Genomic DNA, 26,456 nt, shown 5'->3' with positions numbered 1-26,456 from the left:
AGCCCCGCTCAGCTGGGAGCAGCGTTCCTGATTCAGGCAGGGAAAGGCAGCTCAGAGGGGGCTGGGGGCACTGCCAGCCCCTGCAGGGCCAGAGCTCCTGTGCTGGGAAAGCCAGCACGTCTCACCCCACCAAACCCAGTGCAGGCTCCCGAGGGAGGCTGGCACTGCCCGGGCCAAGCCTGGGCTCTGCAGGGGAGGGTGGCACCTCTGTCGTGTGCGGTGCCAGGGAGCACGGAGCACTCCTGAATCCTCCTCACCACTCTGGTTTGGATTTCTCAAGTTATCCCATTCCCCTAAAAGCTTTTGGGCACTCCCAGCTGAAGCCCGGCCCTGAGAGAAGCTGCCAGGAGGATTCCCTTGTTCCCTGCACACCCAGTGCCAGGAGTTGGGAGTGCTGCAGCTTGCAGAGCTGCCCAGGGGGCAGTGAGTGATATTCCTAAATCTGGGCTCCACCGTGGCTGCAGAGGCAGGAACAGCCTGCAGCCTGATCCCAGCTAACCCTGGCTCAGTGCACACACATTTCCCAGGAGCTCAAGCACATTAAAAAACTCCATGAAAACCAAAACCCAGCAGAAGTCCCAGTTCTCCTCCCCCTCCCCTGGGCTCTGCAGTTACAAACCCATCACTGCACTGTCACGATGTTGAACCCAATCCAAAGGGCTCTCCTGGCATAGGTTGGACACTTCCCAGCACACTCAAGACTTCCAAGATTACAATACCAAAAAATACAAAACATTTCAGAACCGTATTATTTTAGGACAAATGTTCCAGACAGTTTTAAATAACAAGTCAAAGGAAAATGAGACATTTGTGGATGCACACAAACAGAAGGGCAGGATCCTAATGACCAGATAGATGAAAACCCCTCAAAATTATTTCCCCTGTTCTTCCCACCCAGAAACATCTCTGTTGCCCCTTCCCCAACCAATACTAAATCCAAAGAAACTTTGGAATTTGACTAAATTTATTTTGGGATCTAAGGGAAAGGAATGCATTGGACAGGAGTGTTGGTGATACCCAAATAGAAACGCCAGTCCCATGAGGGCAAACTGCTAACTGGGACTTGGTGTTCTCTACTGCACTCTAGGTTATTCAGTCAACTCTTAGTAAAAAAAACGAAATAAAATAGTTAAGTCAAAAGAATTAAAGAGAAATTCATGCTCTTGCTATGGATCTTCATTGATTCCCCGCGCAGGGGTGTAACATGACAGAACTACCTTTGCAATGGATAAAAAAACCAGTTTTGGAGTCTCTGCACACGCTGTGTGAACACCCTCAGCAGCTTCTGGAAGCTGTCACATCCAGGCAGGCCTCTGTGCCCACCTGGAGCAGATCCTGCAGCTCCTCCTGACACGCCCAGCTGGCCACGGAGAAATCAGAAGCTGTTTTTGTAGCTATAAAGAAATTTATTCGGGGATGAGACTTTTCACTACTGGACACCAGACTCTAAGCTGGCTCCTGGGATCTAAGTCACGCTGTTCTTTGGACAATAAATTTCAAGTTGCACTTACTGTCCTAGTTCTCAAAAAGGAATGATGATGACAAAAAGAACCAAGAACTATGACCTAATTGTGTTAGTTTCAGCTGAAGCCATCTTCCATCAGAAACCATAGGATCTGATACACCAAAGTTCTCCCTAGGGATGTGGATGAGTAGAGTAGCTCAGTGCTTTGTAACTAGTACTGCTGTATTGTCTTGTATCAAAAACAAACAAAAAAAAGGAAGTTTAAGGGCACGTGCAGCCTCAGCTCCTGAAGCACTGCTGGCTGTGCCATGGCTCGCCCAGTCAGCCTCTTCCCTTGGAAAAAGGTAAAAAATAATAATAATAATAAAAAAAAAATCACCCCCAGCCAAAACATCACCAATTCCATGCTGGTTCCACAGGAGAGAGCTCCTGCCGAGGGCTGATGGGGGGCTGGCTCACTCCTTGGTGTCCTGCTCCTCCCCTTCCTGGGCACCGTCCTCGCTGGCCTCCTTCTCCTCCTTGCTCCGCTTGTTCTTTTTGTGCTTGTGGCGCCGGTGGCTCTCGCCCTCCTCGCTCTCGTGCTGCTTCCTGAGCGGGAACAGAAGGACAAAGTGACATCAGACACAGCCCTGCCACAGCAGGGACCCAGGGATGGGCACAGGGGCTTTGATCCTCACCTGAGGGAGCCACCTCAGCAGTGCCACGGTGGGGACTGCCACTGCCACACACTGTCACACACACTGTCACACTCACACACTGCCACACTGCACAGCCACTCCTGGCAGTGTCCACAGCAGCACCTTGCTTTTCTTCCACTCCCGAGCAAGCTCCAGCAACTCTGACACAGCACCGAGGCTGAGAGGAGGACAAATCCTAAACCCAAGATGTGTTTGAAACTTTCACTCCCCTGAACGTGTTGGGGAAATCCCTGGACTAGAGGCAGCAAAGGGATCAGTGGAGCGAGAGAAATGTGGGTTCCCCATGGGAGGCAGATCCTGTTTCTACTTCTGCTGACTCACACCTGACCTGGCTCTTCACTGGCTTTATGCTTTAGAACTCCTTTATCTCAGCCAGGTTTCCAGATGTGGGTGGATAACTGGGGATGTGTACCCAGGATTTCTGTGATGTGGGAGCAATCCCAGGCAGAAGAGGCTGAGCAGGCCCTGCATGCCCTGAGCCTGTGCCCTGCCAGCTGCTCCATGCAGCCACCACAGCCCCAGGAGCAGCTCTGCCTCCCACCAGGAAAAGGGCAGAGTGCTGGTTTGGCCCCCCCGGGAGAAGATTTTCTGCTGCTTCTGTCACAGGGTCAAACCAAGGGAGCCCTTAGGAGCTGACCGTGGTGTGAAGGTGGCAGAGTTAAAACCCAGCCCAGAGTACAGAACAAGCACATGAATTTATCCCAGGACAAATTGTGACTGTGCAGGCACAGCTCCATGAGCAGGGTCAGCATCAGGTGTACAGACCAATTGTTAGCACAGCTGGAATTCCAGTTTAGCAGCAGACACTGAACTGGCTGAACCTGGCTGAAAAGCTCCTGGCTTCAAGTAATTTTCTGACTGGTTTAATAAATGGTTTCAAAGCCATTAAAGACAAAAAAAAAGAGGAAAAATAAAAGGCTGCTGCCTCTCACAAAACACCTTCAGCCACCTCGTGGCCGATGTGTCAGTGGTTTATGCTGGGACAATGTGACTCTCCTTTAATACTGAAACCAGCGTCAGTGATTTCCTGCAAACTGCTCAGTTTGCAGGAAGCTGGAAATTAAACCCTTTCATCTGCAGGTGCCTCAAACAGGCTCAAACCTCAGTGTGCCTCAAGCAGGGAATACCAGAATGGTTTGGGTTGGAGGGGACCATGGGATGGGATTCCTACAGTGAGGTATCTACTCCAAAGTTTTAATTCTAAGGAAGCTGAGAAATAACCCTAAAGCCAATGGCTTGTTTTCCTGATACCAGCTCAGCTTTCAGTTGTTCTGTATTCAAATTTTATTGTGGTCTTAGTCTTTCTTCCTATCATTTTGCTTCCAACCCTTTAGCACTCAGTCCTTCCTTGAAAACTTAGTCATCTCCTTAAGGATAAAACCAGCTTTTTTTCTCCAGTCACTACATAAGAGTTTTTCTGATACCAGCTTCAAAATAAGGGTAATTACCTACAGAGCTGACAGGAATTTCCCCTAAAAGAAGGAAGTTCACACATCAAGAAAAAAGAGCAAGAACAAGTCATTAATGGGATGTAAAGTGACACAGGACCTGAGCACAGAACCTGCCTCAGCCCAGAGAGCTGCTTTGCTGGGGACTGCTCTTCCAGGAAGATCTGTTGCAAATCCATTTTCTGCAGAAAAGCTGTGGTTTCAGGACATGCTGCTCTGCCCCAGAAGCTTCACACTGGTGCAGACCATCACCTCCCTCATTATTAGGCTCCGGGCAAGAGCTCTGCTCCTCCTGCTCAAGGAGCAATTTCTGAGTACAGGCAGAAGGAAGTTCTTCACAGAAAGAGTGGCTGGGCATTGGAAGGGGCTGCCCAGGGAGGTGATGGAGTCACTGTCCCTGGAGATGTTTAAGGAAAGGCTGGATGTGGCACTCGGTGCCATGGTCTGGGTGACAAGGTGGTGTTGGGTCACAGCCTGGTCTCAATCTTACAGGACTTTTCCACCCTAATTGATTCTGTGAGCTCTGCCCTGGTGCACAGGAGCAGCAGGACCAAAAGCTGATGCTTCTGTCATGGCCTTGCACCTCCTTTGCTTTTGTTAGGATGGCAGCTCTGCTGGGAGGCTGAGCCCGCCTCAATCCCTCCTTCACCACTGAGCAGGAACTCAACCCCGAGTTGAGTTCTTTTCTCCTTCCCCTGTCCCAGAGGGCTCCTCCCGCCCGCGGCTCTCGGACAGAGGGAGCTGGGATGAGCCAGGCTGCCATTCCAGCCGGGAAGTCGGGATTCCTGCCCAGCACTCACTGACCTGCGGGAGGATTTGTGTTTGCTGCCGTCGTCCTTGTCGCGGTGGCGGCGCTCGCGGTGCCGCTCCTCGCGCTCGCGGCTGCGGTCGCGGCTGCGCCGGTAATCGCGCTCGAAGTCGTAGCTGCGCTCGCGGCTGTAGTAGCGGTACCGCTCGTCGTCACTGCGGGGACAAGGGACACGTGGGCACGGGGACACGGCCCCTGGGCAGGGCTGAAACCGCCCTCACCAGCAACATCTGGCACCTCTCACTGACCGGGGTGCTCCTGGAACACCCGCAACAGGAGCGCGGCGCTCACACGCCTCTCACTGCTCGCCCCCAGCTGCTGAGCTTCCCTCAGCACAGACATCAGATAACCTCTCATCCTTTGGTGTAAGGGGCTCTTCTCTTCCCCACAAGCTCAAAACATCAAACTGTGAGTGCAGCTTTCTGTCTGCACCTCTCTACCTGCACAAAGCACCCAGGAGTGGGCAGAGTGTACCCCAAACTGAGACACATCCCACACTCCCCTGCACATCCCCTGAGCAACGTCTGACAGCCAAAATCCGAAGGGTTAACACTGTGGGACTTGGGAGAGAGGACATCACAGACATTGTTCTGACACTCCTGGAAACAAGCTGGACAAATAAATGTTCAGGATCAATCAGCTGGGAGTGCTCTGAAGGACTGCACAGCCACTTGCCCTGCTTTGACCTGCACCAGGGTGCTCCACACCACCCAGAAATGCCAGCAATGTGCCCAGGAGTGCTGATCCCAGGCCGTGGCTCCAGCATGCACCAGGAAGTGGGGGAGTCTGAGATCTTCCAATTTTAGCAAGTTTGTCTTCTGTTCTCTTCCCCCCCACCCTCCCATCCACAGTGCCCTAGAGCTTATAAAGGAAAAAAAAAAATATTAGGAGCACACTGCCTTGTTTGCTCCCTCCCTGGGCTGGGAACCTCCCCAGCAGGAAGTATCCTGTGCCAGGAATGCACATTCTGATCATGTTTTGAATGATTATTGGCATTTCTGAGCCTGAAGCCTGCAAAACACCAACTCTGCTGCTGACTGAACACCAAAGGGATGGGTTTGGGAAATCTCTCTGCAACCCAGCCTTCACCTTAGATGAACACAGGGAGGCTCCAAGCCTCTTGCTCTTCCCCAAGTGCTCCCGGCACTGCTGTCAGCTGAGGCCACAGCAGCTCCCACCAAGGTGGTCTCTCCAGTCCTGCTCCCATTTCCTGGCTGACTCCCAGGGAATGGCACTCCCAGCCCCACAGGAGAGTGGAGCAGAGCAGGCTGTTTGTCCTTTGATCTGACAGTGACATTTAAAAGACAAGAAGCAGCAGCTCCTGCAGCCAGTGCTTCACACCGATCTGTGAAACTCTGAGTAAACACAGAGGGGCTATTTCATTGACTGGCCTCGTGGGAGAGCAAGAGGAACTGGTTCTGCTGGATTTAAACAAAAATGCCAGACCCAGAGACAGGAAATCAGCTAGTGACACAGCTCCTGGTCTGTGCTGTAGAACTGATCCAAAGGAGCTCTTCCTCAGACATTCCAGAGAACTCAGCTGGTGTCCCCTATAACCCAACCCCTGGCCAGACACCCCGAGGTGCCCCGGGCTGCCCGGGAGCAGCAGCAGGGCAGCACTCACTTGTTGTATTCACTGGTGGTCGGGGTGCGGTCCCGGTCCCGGTCTCGCTCCCTGTCCCGCTCGCGCTCCCGCTCGCGCTCCCTGTCCCGCCTGGAGCCCGAGTACTCCCAGTGGCTGCTGCTGGAGCTGCTCGTGCCCTTGTCCACCGTGGTCACCCAGGGCGTGTGGGACGTGGAGATGGGGGGGTAGCTGATGAAACCTGAATCTGCAGCCAGAGAGCAGAACCCTCTGTCATCCAGAGCATGCCCAGCACCCCCTCTGTCCCTCCCTTTCCAAAGATCCCCTCTGGCAGCAGAGCTGGATTCAAGGAGACAATGGCCCAGCTCCCTGCTGTCCTTTTCCCTGCTAAGAACAGGGAACTCCTTCTCCCTGAAGAAGGCCCAAGAGCAGCCATGTACAGGCAGCATTGCACAGTCTCTGTCAGCCCTGGGCTCTTGGTCACCTGCACAAGGTCCCACCTCCCACCAGCTACCTTCTGCTCTAGAGTGGCACCTGGGGAGAGCCAGGGCCACCAGTTGCCAGTGAAGGATGTCACCTGGGGAGCCCAGAGCCACCAGCATTTCCCAGGCAGAGGTGGCCAGCTGGACCAGCAAAGTCATATCCCAAAGCAGTGCCACATCTGGCAGCACTGGAAGCTCCTCTCCCCGGGAAGGGCTGGCACTGCCACTCCTCCAACCCGGTCGTGCAGGGAGGCACCACAGGGCTGCCGGTGCTTCCACTGCTCAGCACTGCCAGGAGCAGCCACTGCTGGTCACTACAGGACTGGGAGAGAACTGGGGCTGCACCAGGGAATGGAATCTGCCGAAATCCTGGCACTGCCTCTCCCATTACAAAACCACAGGAGATGGTGCCTGTAGGCAAGGGAGAGGAGGCATTCAAAAGCTTCGGGAGGAGATGCCAAGCGCGGTAGTTGTGAAGGGTTGTGCTAATTATAAGGGTGGGGAAAAGGGAGAGTGTGAGTGAGGGTGAGCACGGGTGTGTGCAAACAGGGAGAAGACACTGCTAAGGCACCGGGGAACCTTCTCAGTGCTGGGGATCTGCCCTGAACAGTAATCTGGGCCTCAGCACTGCATCACCACACCTGCACAGCACTCAGAGCAGCACACCCAGCGTGTGCTCCTGACTGGGACTGTCTGGGACACAGAAAGAGCCTGGAGCTGGAGCAGACATCCTGTGTGTCAGCCTCAGACAAGCCTGGGCTGCCAAGAGCCAGGGAAGAGAGAGAGCAGCAGCTGGATGTGTCCTGCCCGGGGCTCACCTGCAGAGTTGTAGCCAAAGGGAGGTGGCTGCCTGTTGTTGTAGCTGGCTGGCTGCCTTTGGGAGAGAAAAGGGGGTGAGTTACTGACATCAGGGACCCCCACAGCTCTGGCTGTGCTGCAGCTTCACCCTGTTTTTCCTGGGGGTCTGTGGAGCATTCTTATGGGAATCCCACTACCCTAGAAGAAACTACTAGAAAAGCTCACAGGTTTTGCCACAGCTTCCAAACCAGCCATAATTCCACTGCTTACCCTGGGAAAGCACCACTGCTCACAAACTACCTGGAGCATCTTCAGAGGAAGCATCTGCAGTAACAAATCATGCCAGGAACTACTCTAGGCTTTACCTAGATTATCCTGGCTCCTTCTTGTGCCTTGAATATGACAAATCCAGGTGAATGCACAGAGGATTCCTGACAGACCCTGCTCTCCCCCACCCCAACTCAAGACCAGACCATGCATCCCCAGCACTGATTTTGGACCTGTTCTCCTCCCTCTCTCCCTCCAGGGGAGCTGTTCCCATGGTGTGATCTTACCCAAGTGTGGTCTTACCCATCCAAGGTAGGGATGAGGAGAGCTGGTGGTGGTGCCAGAGGTGGTGGGAACAACCCTAGACACAGAAGGGTAAATCAGCACCAAGATCTTGAAGCTCTACAAGTACTGTTCACAGTCAAAAACCATTAAAGCATCTTTTTGCTCTTAACAAGGCCCTGTTTACAATGGAATAGTTTTCCTTCAGGGAGGATCTCCTCCCCAGATTCACACACTAAAGCTCTGTTAGTTTTGTAGGGATATGGGAAGAAAAACAAAGCAAAAACTACCTTCTATTTTTTTTTATAAATACAGAATGTAAGATTCATCAAGGAGTAGCAATTAATTCTTACAGCCCTATGGAGGAAAGTGGTTCTTGGGATACAGACACACTGCATTCTAATCAGAATAAAACAATTAAGTTATTCTGACCTACAGATTTGTTTCAAAATAGAAGATAAGCAGCTCAGGTTCAATGCTCAGTTGGAGTTTATTAATCTTAAATTAGCTGTGCTCTAAACTGGTGTCATCCAGTTTCATGTTACTTAGTCTAAATGATCTGTGTGATCAAAATTGCTGTTGTTACTAAGAACAAGGTAACACCTACCTGGAATTGGACCTGGAGGTGGTAGGCCTGTGGAAATAAGCAGGGAAAACAAGTGAGGACAACAAGGAAAGCATGGCGTCTCTGTACTGCATGTACTCACTGTACCTGAAGCTAAACCTTAAAGCACAATTTTGAATAAATCTCACATACTGGAGCAAACAGAGCAGGAGAAAAATTGGTGCTATGAAGTAGGAATTTTCCCAAATGATGATCTCTTTACGTTTCTAATTTAAAATATTGTTGTTCTCTTACTCTGGGGAACTCCTTTTCTGAGTGTGAACACATGAGACAATTGATTTTGTCTTCAGAACAACTGACGGAGCTGGAGAGGAGAATCTGCTGCAGGTTCCACTCCAGTGTGTCCACCTCTATTTTGCCAATCGTTTTAATCTAAGGCAGCAAGAAAAGCTATCATGGAAAATTTACTAGGGAAAAGAACCTTTGAGGGCTGCAGCACATCCTCCTCTGGCAGGAGTCATTGCATGAAGTGTTCCTGCTGCTGCTTCAGGACCAGAAAAAGCCCTGAGTGTGGCCCCCTAACTTTGGCCTGGTGCATTCAAGTCAGAAGCAACAGTTCTCAGCTTCCTCCAGAGAAACAGGAACCTGCTTCTTGACAATTATCAATAAAGCAAATGGATCTGTAGCACTGGAAGTTTCCCTCAGGGAAATAAAGCCCAGAGGTTTTTTCTTCCAAGGACCAGCTGCCATTTTTAAATATTCAGGGCAAATATTAAATAGGCTGATGAAGACTAAACAAAGGCTGGCCAGGGGCGAGGATCTGTTCCCTGAGTGCTCGCCCATCCCATGGCACTGAACCATTAAATCTCTGATTTGCCCCAAGCCTGGGACATCCCAACTTGGGTTCCATGGAGTGAACACATACCTGGAGGGTGCAGGGGAGGTGGAACAGAAGTCACTGGAGGAGGAGGGTGCAGGAAGTGTGGAGGAGGAGGCCCGGCGAGCGGGGGAGGCGGAGGCCCTGCTGGTGGAGCGAAGGGCTGCTGCTGAGGAGGCTGCTGGGGCTGGGAGGGCTGCTGGGGCTGCTGGGGGGGCTGGGGCTTACTGCCATGGTCTCCCAGGACCTTAGGGGGCACAGGAATGAGAAGAGAGTGTTTTAATCCCTTTGCTCCTGCAGCAGGGCACTCACAGTGCTGGCAGCCTCACCACAACAGGACTGAAGAGTGACCAAAATGCAGAGGCACCACAGTGACCTGAAGTGCAGCTGGCAGTGCTTGTGAGGAAGAGGAACAACAAACAACCCCTTCCCAGCTAATTCTGTCTCTTAGGCAAACTCTTCTTGTTGGCAAAATCTGGAAAACTGACTACTAAAAAAATAAATAGACCACAAAACCATGGAGAAAAACCCAAGGAATTTGGCCTAAGAAGGAAAAGGTTCCATGTTTAGGTTTTTCTGGCAAGTTAGCAGAGTTGGCAGGAGGAAGGTGGTTAAGAGAAGGGGACCTGGCAGATGGTCCTCAGACCCTGCAGCTTCCTGACCAGGAACCATGAGAACATTATGGTCATACACTGGGCAGGCAAGCCCAGAACTGAGACCAGCTTTAAACCCAGGCTTTCATTTCTTAGAAGGGACAAGATCTGGTAACACAGGCCCAGGCTCAGTCTGAGGCGTGGGCTACACCAACTTATTTGACACTGAATGTTACTTTAAAGTACAGACACACACTGCCCCAGATATAAATCCTTCACTGCAGATTTAAAGATTCCAACCCCACACTGGAAGAAAAGCGAATAATCCACAGAAGACTTTCCCAGCTACACACTCCTAGAATACTTTGGGAGGGCTGATGATGAAAGAACTCAGGCCTTAGCATTCCAAAGAGAAGACTGGTCTTTAAAGGACAAATCTGGCTCATAGCAAGACCAAGCTTTTAACCCAGAAATTAACTACGCCTGCAGAAGGGAATAATGCATGCACACTCCTCAACAGAGTACATACTGCTCTGCAGGTATGAACTGGACATGGGAGGTCAGGAACACACAGCCATTTGCCCAGGGTTCACCAGAAGTGCAATAAAATCAGCAATTTGTCAAGGCAGTCCCTTGCAGAGGCTTTACCTGGATGGGGTTTTCCTCTGAGGCGTGTTTATCCCGGCGTCTCCCTTCCACCCTGCGGATTGTGCCTGCCTGGCCCCCGATCACATCGATGGTCCCACCCAGCTTCCTGGTACAAAGCAAAGGCATCTTTTTAGGCTCAGAAACACCAAAAGGAGCAATTTTCCCTGATGTCAGCAGATTTCTTTCATGCTTTCTTTCACACCAGGAAAACATCTCTCAAATGATGATGAGAAGCCAAGGAGAAGCCCATTTGCATTCCTGAACAATTTCCCTCTGAGTAAAGGTGAGTTTGGGCTCTCTGAACACCCAGAAATGTTATCCAAAGAACCACCAGGAATAGGTGCAAAAACAGAGATTACACACTGGGACAGAAATGCTCCCAAAATGCTCAAATTCAACAGACTGAGCAGAATTTTAATGCCCATCCTTGAAGCACAGAGTTGGTTCCCAGATAAGGGATAAAATTGAGATGCAGGGCTGCTTTCTGTAAGGCAGGTGTGCGAAAGCTGTTTTGTGAATGAAGCAACAGAAACACCCTGAGCCCAAAGCTCTGGCTCATCTGGTGTGTTCTTCTGAAGCTTTTGATAAAAACCCATCGATCTCCTAAGTGGTTTCCCCAGCAGAGGCTGCCCCTCAGAATGACTCAGTTGTTTTACCACACATCCAGCAGCGTTGCACACAGGCTCGGGAACCAAGAGCTCCTCTTATCCTCTGCCAAACTCGTAATCCACTTCCACTTGAGGAGGCAAAGATTAACATTGTGGGAGTAGGAATAAGCCATGCAAGCACAAGCAATGTCAGCAGTGCAAGCCCTCAGATCTGAGGTATTTGCTTGGCTCCTTCCACTCCCAGAGATGTGTCCCATCAGCTAGGATCCAGGATTCCCTCCCTGCACCAAGGAGGGAGAATGGACAGGCAGAAGTTGCACTGCTGGAGGTGACACTGGAATGAGCGACCACGGCAGCTTCCTGCCAAACTTAAAAGCTTCTCTTTGAGGCTTGAGGAGACTCAGGCATGGCCCAGGTGGTTCTCAGATGCCCCTATGAGAAATGTGCTCCTCTCTTACCTGTTGGGAGGAGGCCCAGCCTTCATTCGTCCTCCCACCAGAGCCAAGAAGTCTGTTTTGAACTCTGTTTTGATGATGTTGCTTTCCACTTCTTTTTCAGCATTTCCTGTTCTTCCCTGCTGAACCTATGGAATGTAATAGATAACAAAAAGGTGTTGTGCCCTTCTTTCAACTGAATGGAGCACCAGAGATTAACCCTCAGCAAAAGAAAAGGAACAATCACAGCAAACTATTCTTCAGTCAAGGCAGAGCCATTTTTGTCAATTAATGGCTGTCCCAACCTCACCCTGCTGTCCACTGTCTCTCATAAGAAGTCCTGTTATGAATTTATTAAACTGGTATCACTTTCCATGGAGTCACTAAGTCAAAACTGGAATGAGCAATACTTGCTGTACTGACAATTGGCTGAAATTCTGATGGCCACCATGGACTCCTGCAAGGTTGATGGCCAAAGCAGTCTGCAAACACAAAAGGCAGGCACACCACTGCAGCAAACTCCAGCAGTACGCAAAACAACCCTGAGGGCTCAGCTCCTCTCCCTTCTCTCATCCAGAGAGTTTTCCAAGCAAACACCCCTATTAATCAACTGGAAATTCACTCTAATCTTCCCACTGTAGTGGTTCAAACTTGCCAGGCTAATGGAACTATTCCTTCCACACAGAAAAGATTTTCAACAGAGATTTAATCTTTAAAGATTCATTTTTTCATTTCTCCTTGCTGAAAGGACACAGAACAGTTCAGAACTAATGTATCTCCTGCTCCTACACCCTCATCTTTGTGACTACAAACACAATCCCAGTTTTCCTGGAGCCAGGAGCAGGAGTCACACGTCACCCACCGTGATCTTGTTCTCAGTGCTGATAGGAGGAGCAGGGTCCAGCCCCAGCTGAAGCCGCCGCTGCTTTTCACAATAAGCTTTCCATGTTTCTTCATTGAATCCATAATTAAAGTAATCAGAAAGATCAGCACCTGGCAGAGGGAGCAGGAGTTAACACAGAGGTTCTGCACACTTGCACTCTCAAGCTGTCCTTTAACTGCTATAAAAAGGGTTATATAAAGGGTTGAGGCAAAGTTTCCCAAAGAGCCCAGCTTGTGCCTTTCCCTGCCAGAAAGAGGAGACAGTGGCTGCACCTTGGGTGGGAGGGAAACATGGCCTGAGCAGCAGTGGCACCCCCTGGGACACACAGGGCAGCAGTGGCACCCCTTGGGACACACAGGGTAGCAGTGGCACCCCCTGGGACACACAGGGCAGCACCTCCACAGATCATTTGGAGCTCCCTGCAATCACTTATTCACCAACCTGATTTTTTCAGGCTGGTTTCTTCCAATTGTCCACATAAGTTGAGTGCTGGGCACAGCACAGGAGTGACAGTTCCAGCCCCCACCACAAAAACGGGGTGGAGCCATGGAACCTTTTTCCTGGCAGAACTAAGCCCACATATTCTCCACGTGACCATCACTGCCTTTGCTGTTTTGAGAGGAGATTTTGGGGCTCACCCATTTCATGAAAGGCAGCTGAAGTGGAAGGCTTTTATTGATGCATCCCAGACTACACAAGTAATTACAGTTCAGTCACAACCCTAATTAGCCATCCCAGAGTGTTATCTCCCACTGCCAGTCTCCTGTGCAATGTGCTAATTCAGCACGAGCACCTCTGAATAACAGAGGTGACCACAAACTGCTTGCCAAGAAACCAGAGATGCAGAGGGGCAATCCCAGATGCAGAAATTACAGGAGCACCCCTCCCACTTCCCAGCAGTACAAAGCACCTCCTGCCCCACTGAGGTGTCCCTCAAACATCCCCCATGCAAAGATATTCCTACACAGACCAACTCCAACACAAAGAGCTGCTACAAGAGTGAAGCAAAACTCTGCCCAAGCTGAGCTTGGTTTAACTGTGAGATCTAAGGAGTGAGGTTTATCTCCTGGCCTGGCCACTCTTCTTGCTGTACCACCCAAACATGCAAACTGCATCCACACCGACTCAGCAACACAGCATTTACTTGTTGATTTTATCAGCCTCTATTTCAGACCTCTATCAGTTCTTCCACACAGGATTTCTCTTTCCACTCCCTCTCTCAAAGACATACCAAGCTGTTGAACAATTAACTCTAAAGGATACAAACTTGAAAGGTTGTTGAGTAATGAGCTACTTGCTATCTAAAATAAACTTACAGACCACACAGCTCTGCAGAAATCTTCCCTCTATTGCATTCCAACATTGCTTTAGGGCCAGCTGGCTCTATTTTGGTCCAGGGATGTCAGCATGGCCACAACCATGTCCACGCTTTATCTTTGAACTTCACTGCATTCTTTCTAACTCATTTTCTTCCCATCCCCTCTGTCTCACTTCGCAATCAAGGAGAAATCCCTGCAGAAGAAAAGCTTCTGTTCCATTCTGCCTGCACTATCTGCAGGGTGTTTCAGCGCTCATTTGATACCTGGACATGCCCATGGAGCTTTCAGCATTGGAGTGCCCTTCATGTGGGCAAGAGATACCCAGACCCTATCACAGGCAACCTCAGGAAAGCTCTACTTACTCAGCACAGCAATATTGCTGAAAGAGAAATAAAATACAGGGGCTGGCAGGGAGAATAATGATGGCTGAGAAAAGGCAAGTGGACTTTCTGTGTCAGTTGACATTTCATCACAGCACATTTTATGAGAGTAGTACAGCAAAAATCTGGATGTCTAGTTCCTTCAATTACTTTTGTATCAGAATAAAAACAACATCTGATTTGTAGCAGCTATAAGAGGAGAAACCTCCCTCTTACAAAAGTTTGGGCAGCCCCAGGACCCAAATGAGGAGGGACCACAGGGACAACTCTGGGCTTGGCCTGGGGACACAGAACAAGCTCCTGCACAGGAAGAGGAAAACAAATATCAACACCCAAATCCTGACCCCACTCAGCTGCCTTTAAGGCCAAACATTATTGGATTGGTGTCAGTGCAATGTTCTCGGGAAGTAGGGAACTAATAAAATAGACCGTTTAAAAAAATAGCTGTTCCCTTCAGGGAAGTTCAATTACTAGAATAAATGCAACCCAATTTTACGTAGAGCATGGCTTGTTCAATCAGTAAATGCCATTGACTGTCTAGCAGGCAGCAGAGACTGAGCAACACACATTGTTCCAGCTTCCCTGTTCCCTGGCAACAAAAAATGGACAGAAATTACATGTGAAAATAAAGAGACACAACTAGAACTGCAGAAAATATTTACCACAAGGAATTGTGAGGCCTCACCTGGTTTCCTCCACGGTTTGTCTTCAAATGAATCCAAATCCACTTCTATCACAGGCAATCCATTTATATTCCCTGCGGCATCCAAGTCAATACCTTTGGGCTGCAACTTGGCTTTGGGGAGAGAGGGACTGTTACAACTTTTAATGCAATGCCTTTAATCCACTCATTTGCTCAGCAAATTATTCCAGCAAAAACAAAGCACTGCAGTGAATTAATCACCGGGTTTACAGCACGCAGGTAACCACAATCAGCTTTTTAATAAAAAGGACTCCAGTCACTCCATAAACAAACAGGGTGTGCAGCACCTGCAGCTGAACAGCAGAGAAGCAAATTCAACCCAGATTGGTACTACAGACAGAGTAAATCATTAGGACATGCATGAAATTCACCCCAAATGAAAATAAAATTAAATTATTTTTCTCCCCAGGCAAAGTATTTATTTTCCCCTCCCAAGACAGACACATTTTCTCATTACAAGAGACTTTCTCAGGATCAGTCTTTAGTGGACTAACAGGAGTTAGCAAAAATCTGTCAGCTACAGAACCTACAAGGGGAATTTGTTCTCATTTTCTCGATCAGAAGAGAATTCATCTGGATAAAGCAATTAGTGGAAGGGAGTAGATGAAGCCCATGAAAGGACAGTCTCACATGTGTGGAAGGACAGAAACCAAGACTTAATTTACAGGAGAAACTAAACTGAATGGTGTGGAAAATTTCAGCTGCCAAATAAGCACAGCTATTACTCAAGGCCAGAGTTTGTTTCTTTTAGCATCTTCCACTTCAAGTAGCTCAGGACATTGAGTTTCAGTCCTTCTCCAGAGCTGCAATGCTCAGCCCCAGTGTAACAATATATTTTAGAAATATTCTGGGGTTTTACTACAAAAGCATCAATCAATACATTTTTTTCCCTAGTTTAAATAGAATTACAATCACCTTGCTCAGTGATGGGTAATTAATTCACTCCATTGCACCCTTTCCTCTGAGACTGTGCTGGGAGCACCGATTTTTAGGAAATGCACTTGTTATTGCTGGTCTACACTAATTTTGTATTCTTTTAAACAGAAAAATTTGCAGCTGCTGCAGCTGTCAGTGCCAGGTAGGTGAAATACTGGAAAACTGAAGGATAAAAATAACAGCAATACCTGAAGCTGATGCTCCATAGCCTCTACCCGTTTTTAAGTTTAGATTCATAGGAGTTCCCCTATTGGAAAAGAATCACTATGTTGGCATTTGAACAAATTACTTGACTAAAGATTCTCATGCAAAATATATTCAAGTCCTGACACCCTTCAGGAGATGCTTTAGTTCACCTGGGTTTGCTATTCAGAGTCATCCATCAGAGTGAAACCACCTCTACAACAAGAGAAGGAAATTATCCATAAAGTGGAAAAATTAGAATATGCAGCAAAGCACAGGTAAGTAATTTGTTTAAGAGGAAGGCTGCTAGCAGCAAGCAAAATGCTCTCTCATTATTTTTATTCGATGCACATTAGGCAGAGTTGTAGAAAGTATAATTTCCTGCTTCTCCAATCCAACCTTGCCATTTCTGAGCCACAGAAAAATCAAACAGCTGGAAATTAGTAAATTCACAGCTTATGCAAATTCTTAGCAATACAGATTTTGGTTATGGAAGTTTTCACAGACGAGCTAAACAGAACTTCCCACCTTTGATTCTGCCCCAGGGAGCCCAGGAATTAGTAAATTAATTTTCCAGCAGCAGCCCCACGGATTATCACTCCCATTTTACAGATGGATTCTCCAACAAGCAATTGCAGGGCAGAGCTGCCCATCAGCTCCTGAGCCACTGTGGTGTTCTGGCCACTGCTCCCAGGAGCCAGAGCAGCCCTCAGCTCATCCCTTTCCATCCCAACATGCTGGGATCCCTCAGCCCCAAACCCAGCAGTACCCACATGTAGGACGGCGCTCCCGTTTTGATGTTGCCAATTGTGACCTTCACATCATCATCATCGCTGTCACTGTCACTGTCATCCTCATCATCCTCACCACTGGGAAGGGCCTGCAACAGCACAGTCACACAGGAGCTCATCAATACACACAACATGAGAATTTCCCAGCACAGCCAAATCTCAGGAAGCTTCTTGAACAGCCTTCAACAATGGGCAGCTGCCCACAGAGAAACTCCTGCGTCCTTTGAAGATTTGGCCTGACATGAAATTTGGGGAAATATTTGTGAACCTGGGGAAGGTTTAGCTCAGTTCTAAGAATTTCACCACATCCCTCAGGTTCCTCTGCCCCACTCTTTTTGAGAGCTGGGGCTTTTCTGACACGCCTCCTTCACAAGGGCCATGGTCAAAGTACACAACCACAAATGAAAACCACCAAAATACATTCACCAGGCTTCACCTAAGAACCTCAAGGCAAATATTCTCCCACCACAACTTCTGTGGTAGGGAGCTGCTGAGGAGTTTGGTTTGGCTGATTTAGCACAATCAGCCCCCAAGTCACTTCACTTTACAGATTTGACTCCAGTGCAACCCCAGTGCTGGGCACTAAAGTAAAGGAATAGAAAGAGAAATCGTCCAGATATCAAGCAAGTGCAGTTTTGTGAGAAGCATGAGCTGAATTAGCACTTCACCCTACATGAGGAAGGCGTTCCTCACCCTCCCTCCTTTTGCACGGCACGTGGGTCTGTCAGAACCCTGAATGAACCCTCTTGCTGTGGCAGAACAGTGGCAGAAAACAAACCCATCAAAGGGTCCAGGAGAGGATATAGTAAAATGAGGCAAACCCCAGCTCAGGGAAGAAATGATGATGATGTCTGGCTCCAGATCAGAAGGCTGAAGGATTGCTTTATTAAAACTACACTATAATACATTAATACATTATTTAAAGAGATACTATATTATTCTACATACTTACTTCTTACTTACCTAACTGCCAAACCCGTGACTCTCTGCTGAGAGTCCAAGACACAGCTGGATCCCATTGGTCACTGAACCCAAACAACCTTCACCAGAATCCAATCCAGCAATCACTTCAGGTAAACAATCAATATCCATACCACATTTCAACAGGGAAAACAAAGGAGCAGAGATAGATTGTTTTCACCTCTTCTCTCTGTGCTTCTCCAAGAAATCCTGAGAACTATGTCTCTCTATCCAGAGAATGAGAATGTCACAAGAGGAGGGTGGGGAGAAGCAATCCTCCTCCTCCTCTTTCAGCACTGAGCCACCAGAGTGCATTCTCAGAGGTCTGAGCCTAAACCAAAACTGATTCCCAGGACCTTGGGCTTTCTATCCCAGTGTTTCCCAGGTTTTACAGGTCCTTGAGAAGTGACACTGTACACTGAGCTGGAGCACATTGTGTTCAGCTTTTCCTACCAGACTGCAGCATCAGAGACCCTGATCTGCCTCCTGAGAGGGTATGAGCAGAGCCTGCACCAGGGTTCCCCCCACCACTACTCAAGGCAGGATGACACAAGGCTGTTCCTGGACCCAGCTTTGGGAATGGCTGGCGGGACATCCCAACACTGCAGATACCAGGTATTAGGCAGTACCAGGATCTTTACACTCCCTGCTTGTGCCCAGGAATGCTGAGAAGTACAGAAATCCCCACTGCACCGTGGGCAATGGGACACGTACGTGCTGGGACATCTCTCTGTCCTCGTTGTTGACGGGCCGGCTCTCCTGGGGAGCATCCTGCAGAGGGTGAGCAGATTCTGTGTGCCTGGTGGAGGGGACAGAGAAAACAAAGTGACCATGACACAGAAGAGAAAGTAGACAAGCCCAGCCTAGAGGGTCACCTACAACCAGTTCTAAAGCCTTTGCCCAGGTGACTTTCACACAATGCTTTATTCTTCTTGTGTGTTTGTTCTGCTGGCATTAGCTCAACTACCTGACAAAAAAAATCCATCCTCCTGGCTTGGCTTTGCTTTTGCTGGGAAGAATCAGTTTCACACATCCAGACAGCACCTGGCAGCACTCAACAGCTCAGTGACAGCTGGCTCAGCTCGGATTTGGCACAATCACAACTGATAAGAATAAGACCATAATAAGCAAAATTTCACCTCCTCCTTATGGATGCTAATAATTACACATGCATTTAGTCAGCAGCAAAGACATCTGTCCAGAGAAATTAAAGAAAGATTGATTTTAGTGTTTCTACAAATAGTTTACAGTAAGTAGTTAAAATTCCAAAAGGAAAAGTTTAGGGAAAAATCACGCACCCATTCTTCTCACTCCTTACAAATTAGACCTGATGAAACAATGGTCAGGTGTGGATGTACCTCCAGTTTAAGAGTTTGTACAAATGTTAATTAACATCGTTTATTGCACTGGCCAAGCAAAAAAGTAGAACTGATGTAAACACGCTAGAAAAGAGAGTGCCAAGTATTACAGAACTGAAATACAGAGAATTCATCTGTCTGTAATGTCATAGGTAAAGCTTAGTAAAACTTAAAATAATTCTGAGTTTTTTTCAAGAGAGACAATCAGAACAGCCCAGGCCAAAGAAACCCAATTCTCCACCAGTGCTTTGTGGAGTTGTTGCAATTAATTTAAAATCCCATGTCTGACAACAAACATCCACAGGATTGTTTTCAAAAATGAACAGGCAACATCTCACGGAATCCAAACACTGGTCACATTAAAGCCATTTCAGAGTGACATGAGACCCCACACAAGAAAGGCAAAATAACCCAACCCAGCTGTTACTGAATGTAAAACAAAGAACAAACAATATGAGCACAACTGAAGCCCCATTTTGGGGAAGTCCCATACACAAAGAAATTAATCAGGCCAAGATCAAAAAGAGGGCTGAAGGCTGGGCAGCTGACCAAGCACAGGTCCCATGGGTGCCAAGTTCCTGATGTGACACCTACACACACCATCAGCTATAAAAGGCAGCCAAGATGTCAGAGGGAAAATCAGCCTCCAGGTATTCCCATGCTGCAGACACAGGCTGTGCCATGAGGACCAAAACATTGCAAAGCACTGGAGAAAATCTCTCTGATGGATCCATAACTTTTTGCCCAATCCAGGCAACTGAGCATTAGCCTCCACCCTGGATCTCCTCAAAACCCTGAGATTCTGCATTCAGGAAGAGTGAAAAGTGTTACCTTCAGCTTCAAGTCACATGAAGTGACACATCTGTGGGTGTGCATTAAAATGTATGAACTGGAATTCAGAGAGACACTTGGGAACCAGGAGCCTTTCCATAACCTCTCTGCCTCCCAGGAGTGAACCAGCTGACAGGTCCTCAGCATTGTCTGGGCACAGAAAAATGTGGCAGAGATTTCACCTCCCCACAATGCCAACATAATCCTGGGCACTGATGACAGCACAGCATCCTGCTGGCCTCCAACACATCCCTTAGGCTTGGGAATGTCAGTGATGCTGCATCCCAAACTCTGCAGATTTCTGCTTCCTGGCTGGGGACAAACATTCCAGACAAGCCAGCAGTGCATCCCTGGAGCTGCAGCTGCTGACAGCAGAGCACCCAAACAGTGATTTTTCTTAAAACACCCCACAGCTCTTAATTTAGATAGATTCTCATTGTGCAACAAAGAAATATGGGGGAAAAAAAAGTAAAAAGAGGGGAAAAAAAGGGACAGTCAGCACAGCCACTAATATTCTTTCTTCCTACATTTTGCAGTTATTGGAGACAGTTGCTAGAAATTCAGATTTTTAGTCCTACTTTTAAAGTAAAATTACATTCAGATGAATGTGACAAGGAACAGCAGATTTATGTAAAGCAGCTGTACATTTCTGTCTAAAAGTTGCTCCTCCTCACAAACTCATTTGATGTTTTTAGGTAACAATTTACCATGTTTTTTACCACTTGTTTATTTGAACAAGCTTTCATATTCCTTAAGCACAGAAGGAGGACAGTATCTGTAACAACCTCAACATTCCAGACACTGAGCCTACAATGACAATAAACACTAAACTGAACTTTGGAAGGGGCTGAAGACACACAAGCCCAGTGAAAACCAAGCCTTCTGAAAAATGTTACATTTAAAATGGAAAACAGGTAATCCTGTGCTGAGACCAAGCTCTGCTGGTGCAAAACACACAGCTACAAACAGAGGAAATATAAGCCAGGACAGACTACCCCTTCCACATGTAGCAAGCCAAACTGATGATTGGTTTTATCTCCAAGTCTTACCCATAGCACTTGGGAGATCTCACAGAATGCACTGATTTGAGTAGCTCAAGGTTTTAACCCAAGCTCAAAGTTTTTACCTTTCCCAGCATAAAGCACAGGCCAGTTTTAGCAATGGCAGGCTAGCACAAAGCCAATCCTCAGGGCATCATTCTTCCCAGGGAATTAAACTGGAAAAGAGATCTGGTTTGAAACAAATTGCTGAGAGAAAAAAGAAAGGGCTAAAAGTTAGTTCTATATCAAACCAGTCCACCCATCCAGTTCAGCTTCCACATCCATAAATGCCTGCTGGGGATGATCCCATGGGATGGGGAAAGGACAGGCTGCTGTTCCTGGCAACAGCACTGCTCCAAAGCACACATGGAGCTCTGCTCAAGAAGGTTCAATCTTTACACCATGTGTTGTTATAGTGAAAAAACAGCCTCAGGACTCACCCAGAAATTGGTCCATCTTCTTGCTTACCAGTGGTGTCATCTGCAAAAACAACAGTATGAACAAAGGAATTATTCAAGTGAAATGAAAAAAGCTACATTCAAGCACAAAAGGCATCACAGGTACAGAAATACCCAATGGTGCCAAGGCACTGTAACCCAAACAACCTCTCTTTTCAACAAAGTTCAACTGGAGATGGACCAACTAAAAATCAACCCAACAAACAGCATCCATCTGCAGAGATGATGTTACACACCAAACCAAATTCAAAATATATGTCCTAAGTCTCGGAGAACAGAGGTACCTATCAGATAGGCACTGAAGTCACCTATCAAGGTCTTTATATAGAATTGTAACGTGCTAGGGAAGAAGAAACATAAAAGCATTCATGTGGAAAGCCTATCTGGAGGACAAAGACGTTTCAATAAAGTCCTGTGGTTTATACCGGCCACATCCCAGCCCCGTTAGCCCAGCGGTTCACAAGGTTTGGGTGATTAGCGAACTGAAACTCTTAACAAAGCATCTCGTTAACCTCCCTGCAGCAGTGTTAATGATAAAAGGACAATAACAGGCCGCCACCCGCCCAAAAGAGCCGCTCAAGGGCTCCTGAGGCGAGCCCGGGGGCGGACGCGGGTCCCTCGCAGGGCCCGGGGGCAGAGGCCGGTCCCTCTGAGGGGCCTGGGGAGAGGTGCCGGTCCCTCCCTCCCTCCCGCGGGGCCGCCCCCGGTCCCGCACGGCCCCGCAGCCGGGGGCGGCCCTGAGGCGGGGCCGGGCCCGCTGCCGGCCGGGGCCCCGCGCTGCCCCCGGTACCTACCCCCGTACAGCCAGTGCTCCTCGTCCTCCTCCGCCTCCAGCGGCGCCGCGCCCGACACGGCGCCGGCGGCCGGCGGCTCCAGCTCGGTGGCCATGGCGGCCGCGGGGCTGCGGGGAGCGGCGGGAGGAGGAGGAGGAGGAGCGGCGGCCCCGCTCGGCTCCCGCCGGGCCCGGGCGCGGCGCTCGGGCGGGGGTTCGGCGGCCGCGCTACGGCGCCGCCATTGCTCCTTCTATGGCGGGAGGGGGGCGAGACCCCCGGCGTGGGCGCGCAGGGCCCTTGAGCCGCCCGCCCCGCGCCGCCGGGCCCTAGAGCCGCCCGCGGTGTCCCGCCGGGCCCTAATGCCGCCCGACTTCCCCGCAGGGCCCTAGCGCCGCCGGCCGCACGGAGCCGCGCTCAGGCCCCGCCGGGCCCCACCGCCGCCCTCAGAGCCCCGCCGGGCCCCGGCGCCGCTCGCCCGCCAAGCCCGCCCCGCCAGCCCTGCGCGCGCATGCGCGGAAAGGGCAGCGCGGCCCGCCGCGCCGGGCTCTCGGTGAAGGGTTTGGGGCTCTCGGTGAAGGGTTTGGGGCTCTCGGTGAGGGGGTTTGGGGCTCTCGGTGAAGGGTTTGGGGCTCTCGGTGAGGGGTTTGGGGCTGTCCGGTGAAGGGTTTGGGGCTGTCCGGTGAAGGGTTTGGGGCTCTCGGTGAAGGGTTTCGGGCTCTCGGTGAGGGGGTTTGGGGCTCTCGGTGAAGGGTTCGGGGCTCTCGGTGAAGGGGTTTGGGGCTCTCGGTGAAGGGTTTGGGCTGTCCGGTGAAGGGTTTGGGGCTCTCGGTGAAGGGGTTTGGGGCTCTCGGTGAAGGGTTTGGGGCTCTCGGTGAGGGGGTTTGGGGCTCTCGGTGAGGGGGTTTGGGGCTGTCCGGTGAAGGGTTTGGGGCTCTCGGTGAAGGGTTTGGGGCTCTCGGTGAAGGGTTTGGGGCTCTCGGTGAAGGGTTTGGGCTGTCCGGCCCCGCCCCGAGTCCCGCCGGGCGGAGGAGCCGAGCCCGAGCGGCCGCTGCGGCGCCTCCCGCTCGGAGCTCCCCGGAGGAGTCCCGCAGCATCGCCGAGGAGGCGCTGGGCAGCACACAGCGGCTCCGTGTCGCTGCTGTCAGCCGGGAACGCATTCGGGCTGGCCGGGTGGGGTTTGCACCTCCCAGGCCTGGCTCTGCAGCTCCTCGGTGAATGTTGAACTTCGCGGCCTGGGGATGCAGCGCCTGAGGCTCTTGTGCAGCTCCACCTGGGAGCTCCTGTTTGGAGCGTCATCCTCTCCTCTCCCAGAGCCCTTAACTCCATCAGGATCACAGGGAAAATTAGAGCAAGCTGATTTTCAGCACTAATTCTCACAAAAACGATACAGAATCCTGAAGCAAGTTATGTTTTCCATGCACTAAACAGTTCCAGAAAAATCCTGTATTTAAATGTTCCCACTCTGCCCTGTGGTTCTGGTGGGGCTGTGGTGCATTCCTGCTCCTTGTGCCCTGCTGGACCCTACACTGGGAATGCTGAATGAAGACTCGGCACAGCAACTGGAATGGCAATTGGACATCCAAAAATCACCGGGAGTTGATGACTTCCCTGGTTATACTGATGAGATCCCTGGTTATACCAATGGACCCAGGTTAACTCTACAGAGGTGGAAAAGTGCTGCTCACCGACAGGCCTCAGCAGTGCCTTTCCATTTTCCACTGTTTTCCATTTACAACAAAACCCAGAATTACTTTGGCTGCTCTGTTCAGACACTTCACTGTCAAAAATGTCCAAGGAGATTGTTGTAAAAACTGTCTGGAGAATCAGTAGTTTTCAATTACCCCTCCAGGCTTGCACACCATATAATTTACAGTAAATACAGATCAGTCATCACCTTTTGATTAATATTTGCCTTTTAAATTTAAATTCTTATTCGTCTGAGAGCTACTGTAATTCCTCTTTCCAATTTTATTACCTATCCCCTGGGACTAGCGCTGTTGTGAAGAAGTGTTTCTTTTCTAGCCAAAATCTGAGGTTATATTTATCACTGAATAGAAATAGGCAAACCTATTTCCTGCAGAAATTTTAATTTACTGCTCAAGAAAAGTTACTATAGATCATAAGTTTTACATAAAGAATGTGAAATAAAATATGAGTATGTTGAAAGGATCGTTCCCTAAACACATTCAGTGATTAGGGAAAACGTAGAATTCAACAGGTTAGATCAAACCCAAGTCTGCTGTTTGCATGTTTATAAAATAACCGATGTAAATCAACTAGAGTTGGTCTCCTAGATAAACCACAGCAAGGAAATTATTGATTCAGTCAGATGTAGAAATAACAGAAATAATTAAAGCAAGTCAGGGACTAAGTAAGTAAAAGGGCCTTTTGAAAATCATACACAAAGTTCAGGCATCAATCTGGGAACTAATCATTTTAGTAAACTCATTTATGTTAATTTTGCAGACTGAATCAGCCTGTGACAAACACTTTATACAGAAAGACTGGGAGCACAAATACAAGGAGAATTGGAGGACTGGGAGGACACAGTAATGGAAATATTGAGAGATATACCAGTACAAAGTGTCAGATGCTGAGTCTGGACTGATAATAAGTGTCTGCAGGGAACTTGTATAAACTACAAGTGGCTGAAGAGAAATAGCCCCAGATTTATCACAGAACAGCTATAGATCAGAAATACAATACAGCCACTAAGGAGACAAATGTGACCCTTTACATTTAATGATTCACATTCTTTTCACACAAGAGAGGGAACTATCAACACTGGTGCCTTGGCCATGAGCCACTAACTGGAATATTGTTCCTAGTCACTCCTATTCAAGGAAAATGAATTCAAATAAATGCAACCAGGATGAACAGAAACAGAACTTTGCTTTTGAGAGGAAGGCTAACTTTTAATTTGGTCTAAGAAATGAAGGGTTTAAGTCTCTCCAAGCTTCACTACAAAAAATTCAGCTAGAACAGTTCAAGTGATAACAGACAGAGCATTATAAATACACTGGCAGAGACACGACAGTAAGCTGCTCTACCAACAGGTCTGACACTGCCTTCCAAGAGAGTCAGGGCCAAATCCCAAATATCCTTAACACAGGCCTTTGCTGCTGAGTCCAGGCAATTACATCTCCTAAAGCCCCCGTGGGATATTATCTCCTGACTCAGCCCCTCATCCCAGAAACATTCCCTGCGTTTCTCAGCCAACGTCCAGGATCAGCTCCATGCTCCAGCAGCCCTGGGTTTGCCCAAAACAACTTCCAACAAAAACATTGCACGTGCCCCTTTCAGGAATGCGTGCTTTTCCCTCAGGGATGAGCCAAAGGCTTTAGTTTTAAGTCCTGCTTTCACAGCTCCAAAGCCAGGCTGGTCACACACACAAAGGGCTGCGTTGTGCTGGGCACAGACCCCTCTGGAAGCCAGGATTTGTTCACCCTCACACACTGTCCCTGCTCAGGCTGCCTCCCTGGGGGTGGGAGAAAACCTCTGCTTTTGGGGAGGAATGTGTGGGTCTCAGATTCAGTCAAAGAAAGAAACTGAGAGTTTCTAGCCAGGCAAAAATCCTGGGAAAGAGCTGGAAAAGAATGTAAATAATTCTTTATCTCTCTTGTTTTTCACATTGTTTATAGTTAAGTTCTATCACTGTGCGTTAAGCACTCTGCACCAATGGTGTGGGTTGTTTTCACTTCAGAGCCAATGGATTTGGTCCTCACAAAGCTCTGTATAAAAGAGCGGTGTATTTTGAATAAAGGGGAGTCTTACTTTCACAGCCTTCTGAGTCAAGTCTATTCATTCCTGTCCTGCCTCCACAGTGACAGGAACGCTGCAGGGAGAGGTTCCTTCCTCCCTTACCAGGGAGGGTCTGTGGGCCCGCCAACCAAATCATGGAATTGTTAAGGCTGGCAAAGAGATCACCAAGTGCAACCATCAACCAGCAGCACCACCATGGTCACCACTAAACCACGTCCTCCAGGGCCACATCCACAAGTTTTCCAACACTTCCAGGGATGGAGACTCCACCACTGTCCTGGCAGGAAGGTGGATCACCAGGAAAATCAGATATGACAATCATTCTGCAGTTTGCATCTTTGGAAATCTTTCCCAAGCTTTCCAAGTCTTGTTCTTTGAATAAGCCAAGGTTGTTGGCCTGGCTGTATTGGTTGTGTCTCATTTAGACACACCCCACCACTGCTGCCATCCCAATAAAACACCTCTACACAGAAAGACGCAGAAAATTTCAGGGTTTTTTTTTTTCTATAAACACATTGCACTAC

At 49.0% G+C, this 26,456-nt stretch overlaps 1 protein-coding gene across 1 annotated transcript; it reads right to left on the bottom strand.

The window, feature by feature from the left end:
- Positions 1-735: 735 nt before the first annotated feature.
- LOC110467884 (uncharacterized) lies at positions 736-22,314 on the bottom strand. Its single transcript, XM_021525287.3, has 16 exons — positions 22,192-22,314; positions 21,380-21,419; positions 18,425-18,509; positions 16,733-16,839; positions 15,965-16,023; positions 14,823-14,933; positions 12,418-12,548; positions 11,580-11,704; positions 10,514-10,619; positions 9,321-9,519; positions 8,438-8,464; positions 7,852-7,909; positions 7,302-7,357; positions 6,044-6,248; positions 4,416-4,574; positions 736-2,053 (listed from the first exon to the last, which is right to left on the bottom strand). The coding sequence occupies exons 1-16, from the start codon at positions 22,283-22,285 to the stop codon at positions 1,921-1,923; spliced, it is 1,695 nt and encodes a 564-aa protein (XP_021380962.1). The 5' UTR covers positions 22,286-22,314; the 3' UTR covers positions 736-1,920.
- Between the last annotated feature and the right edge of the window lie 4,142 nt (positions 22,315-26,456).

This window comes from Lonchura striata, chromosome 14 (assembly GCF_046129695.1).
Source record: "Lonchura striata isolate bLonStr1 chromosome 14, bLonStr1.mat, whole genome shotgun sequence".
Classification (NCBI taxonomy): domain Eukaryota; kingdom Metazoa; phylum Chordata; class Aves; order Passeriformes; family Estrildidae; genus Lonchura; species Lonchura striata.
Note: the sequence above shows the minus strand (reverse complement) of the source record. Positions and strands in the feature narration are given on the sequence as shown.

Excerpts from the sequence above, each read along its gene's own strand:
- LOC110467884 (XM_021525287.3), bottom strand. The coding sequence starts at position 22,285 with ATGGCCACCGAGCTGGAGCCGCCGGCCGCCGGCGCCGTGTCGGGCGCG. Across the intron at positions 7,910-8,437 it reads ACCTCCAGGTCCAATTCCAG|GGTTGTTCCCACCACCTCTG; the intron begins GTAGGTGTTACC and ends TTCTGTGTCTAG. Across the intron at positions 7,358-7,851 it reads CTCATCCCTACCTTGGATGG|GCAGCCAGCCAGCTACAACA; the intron begins GTAAGACCACAC and ends TCTCTCCCAAAG.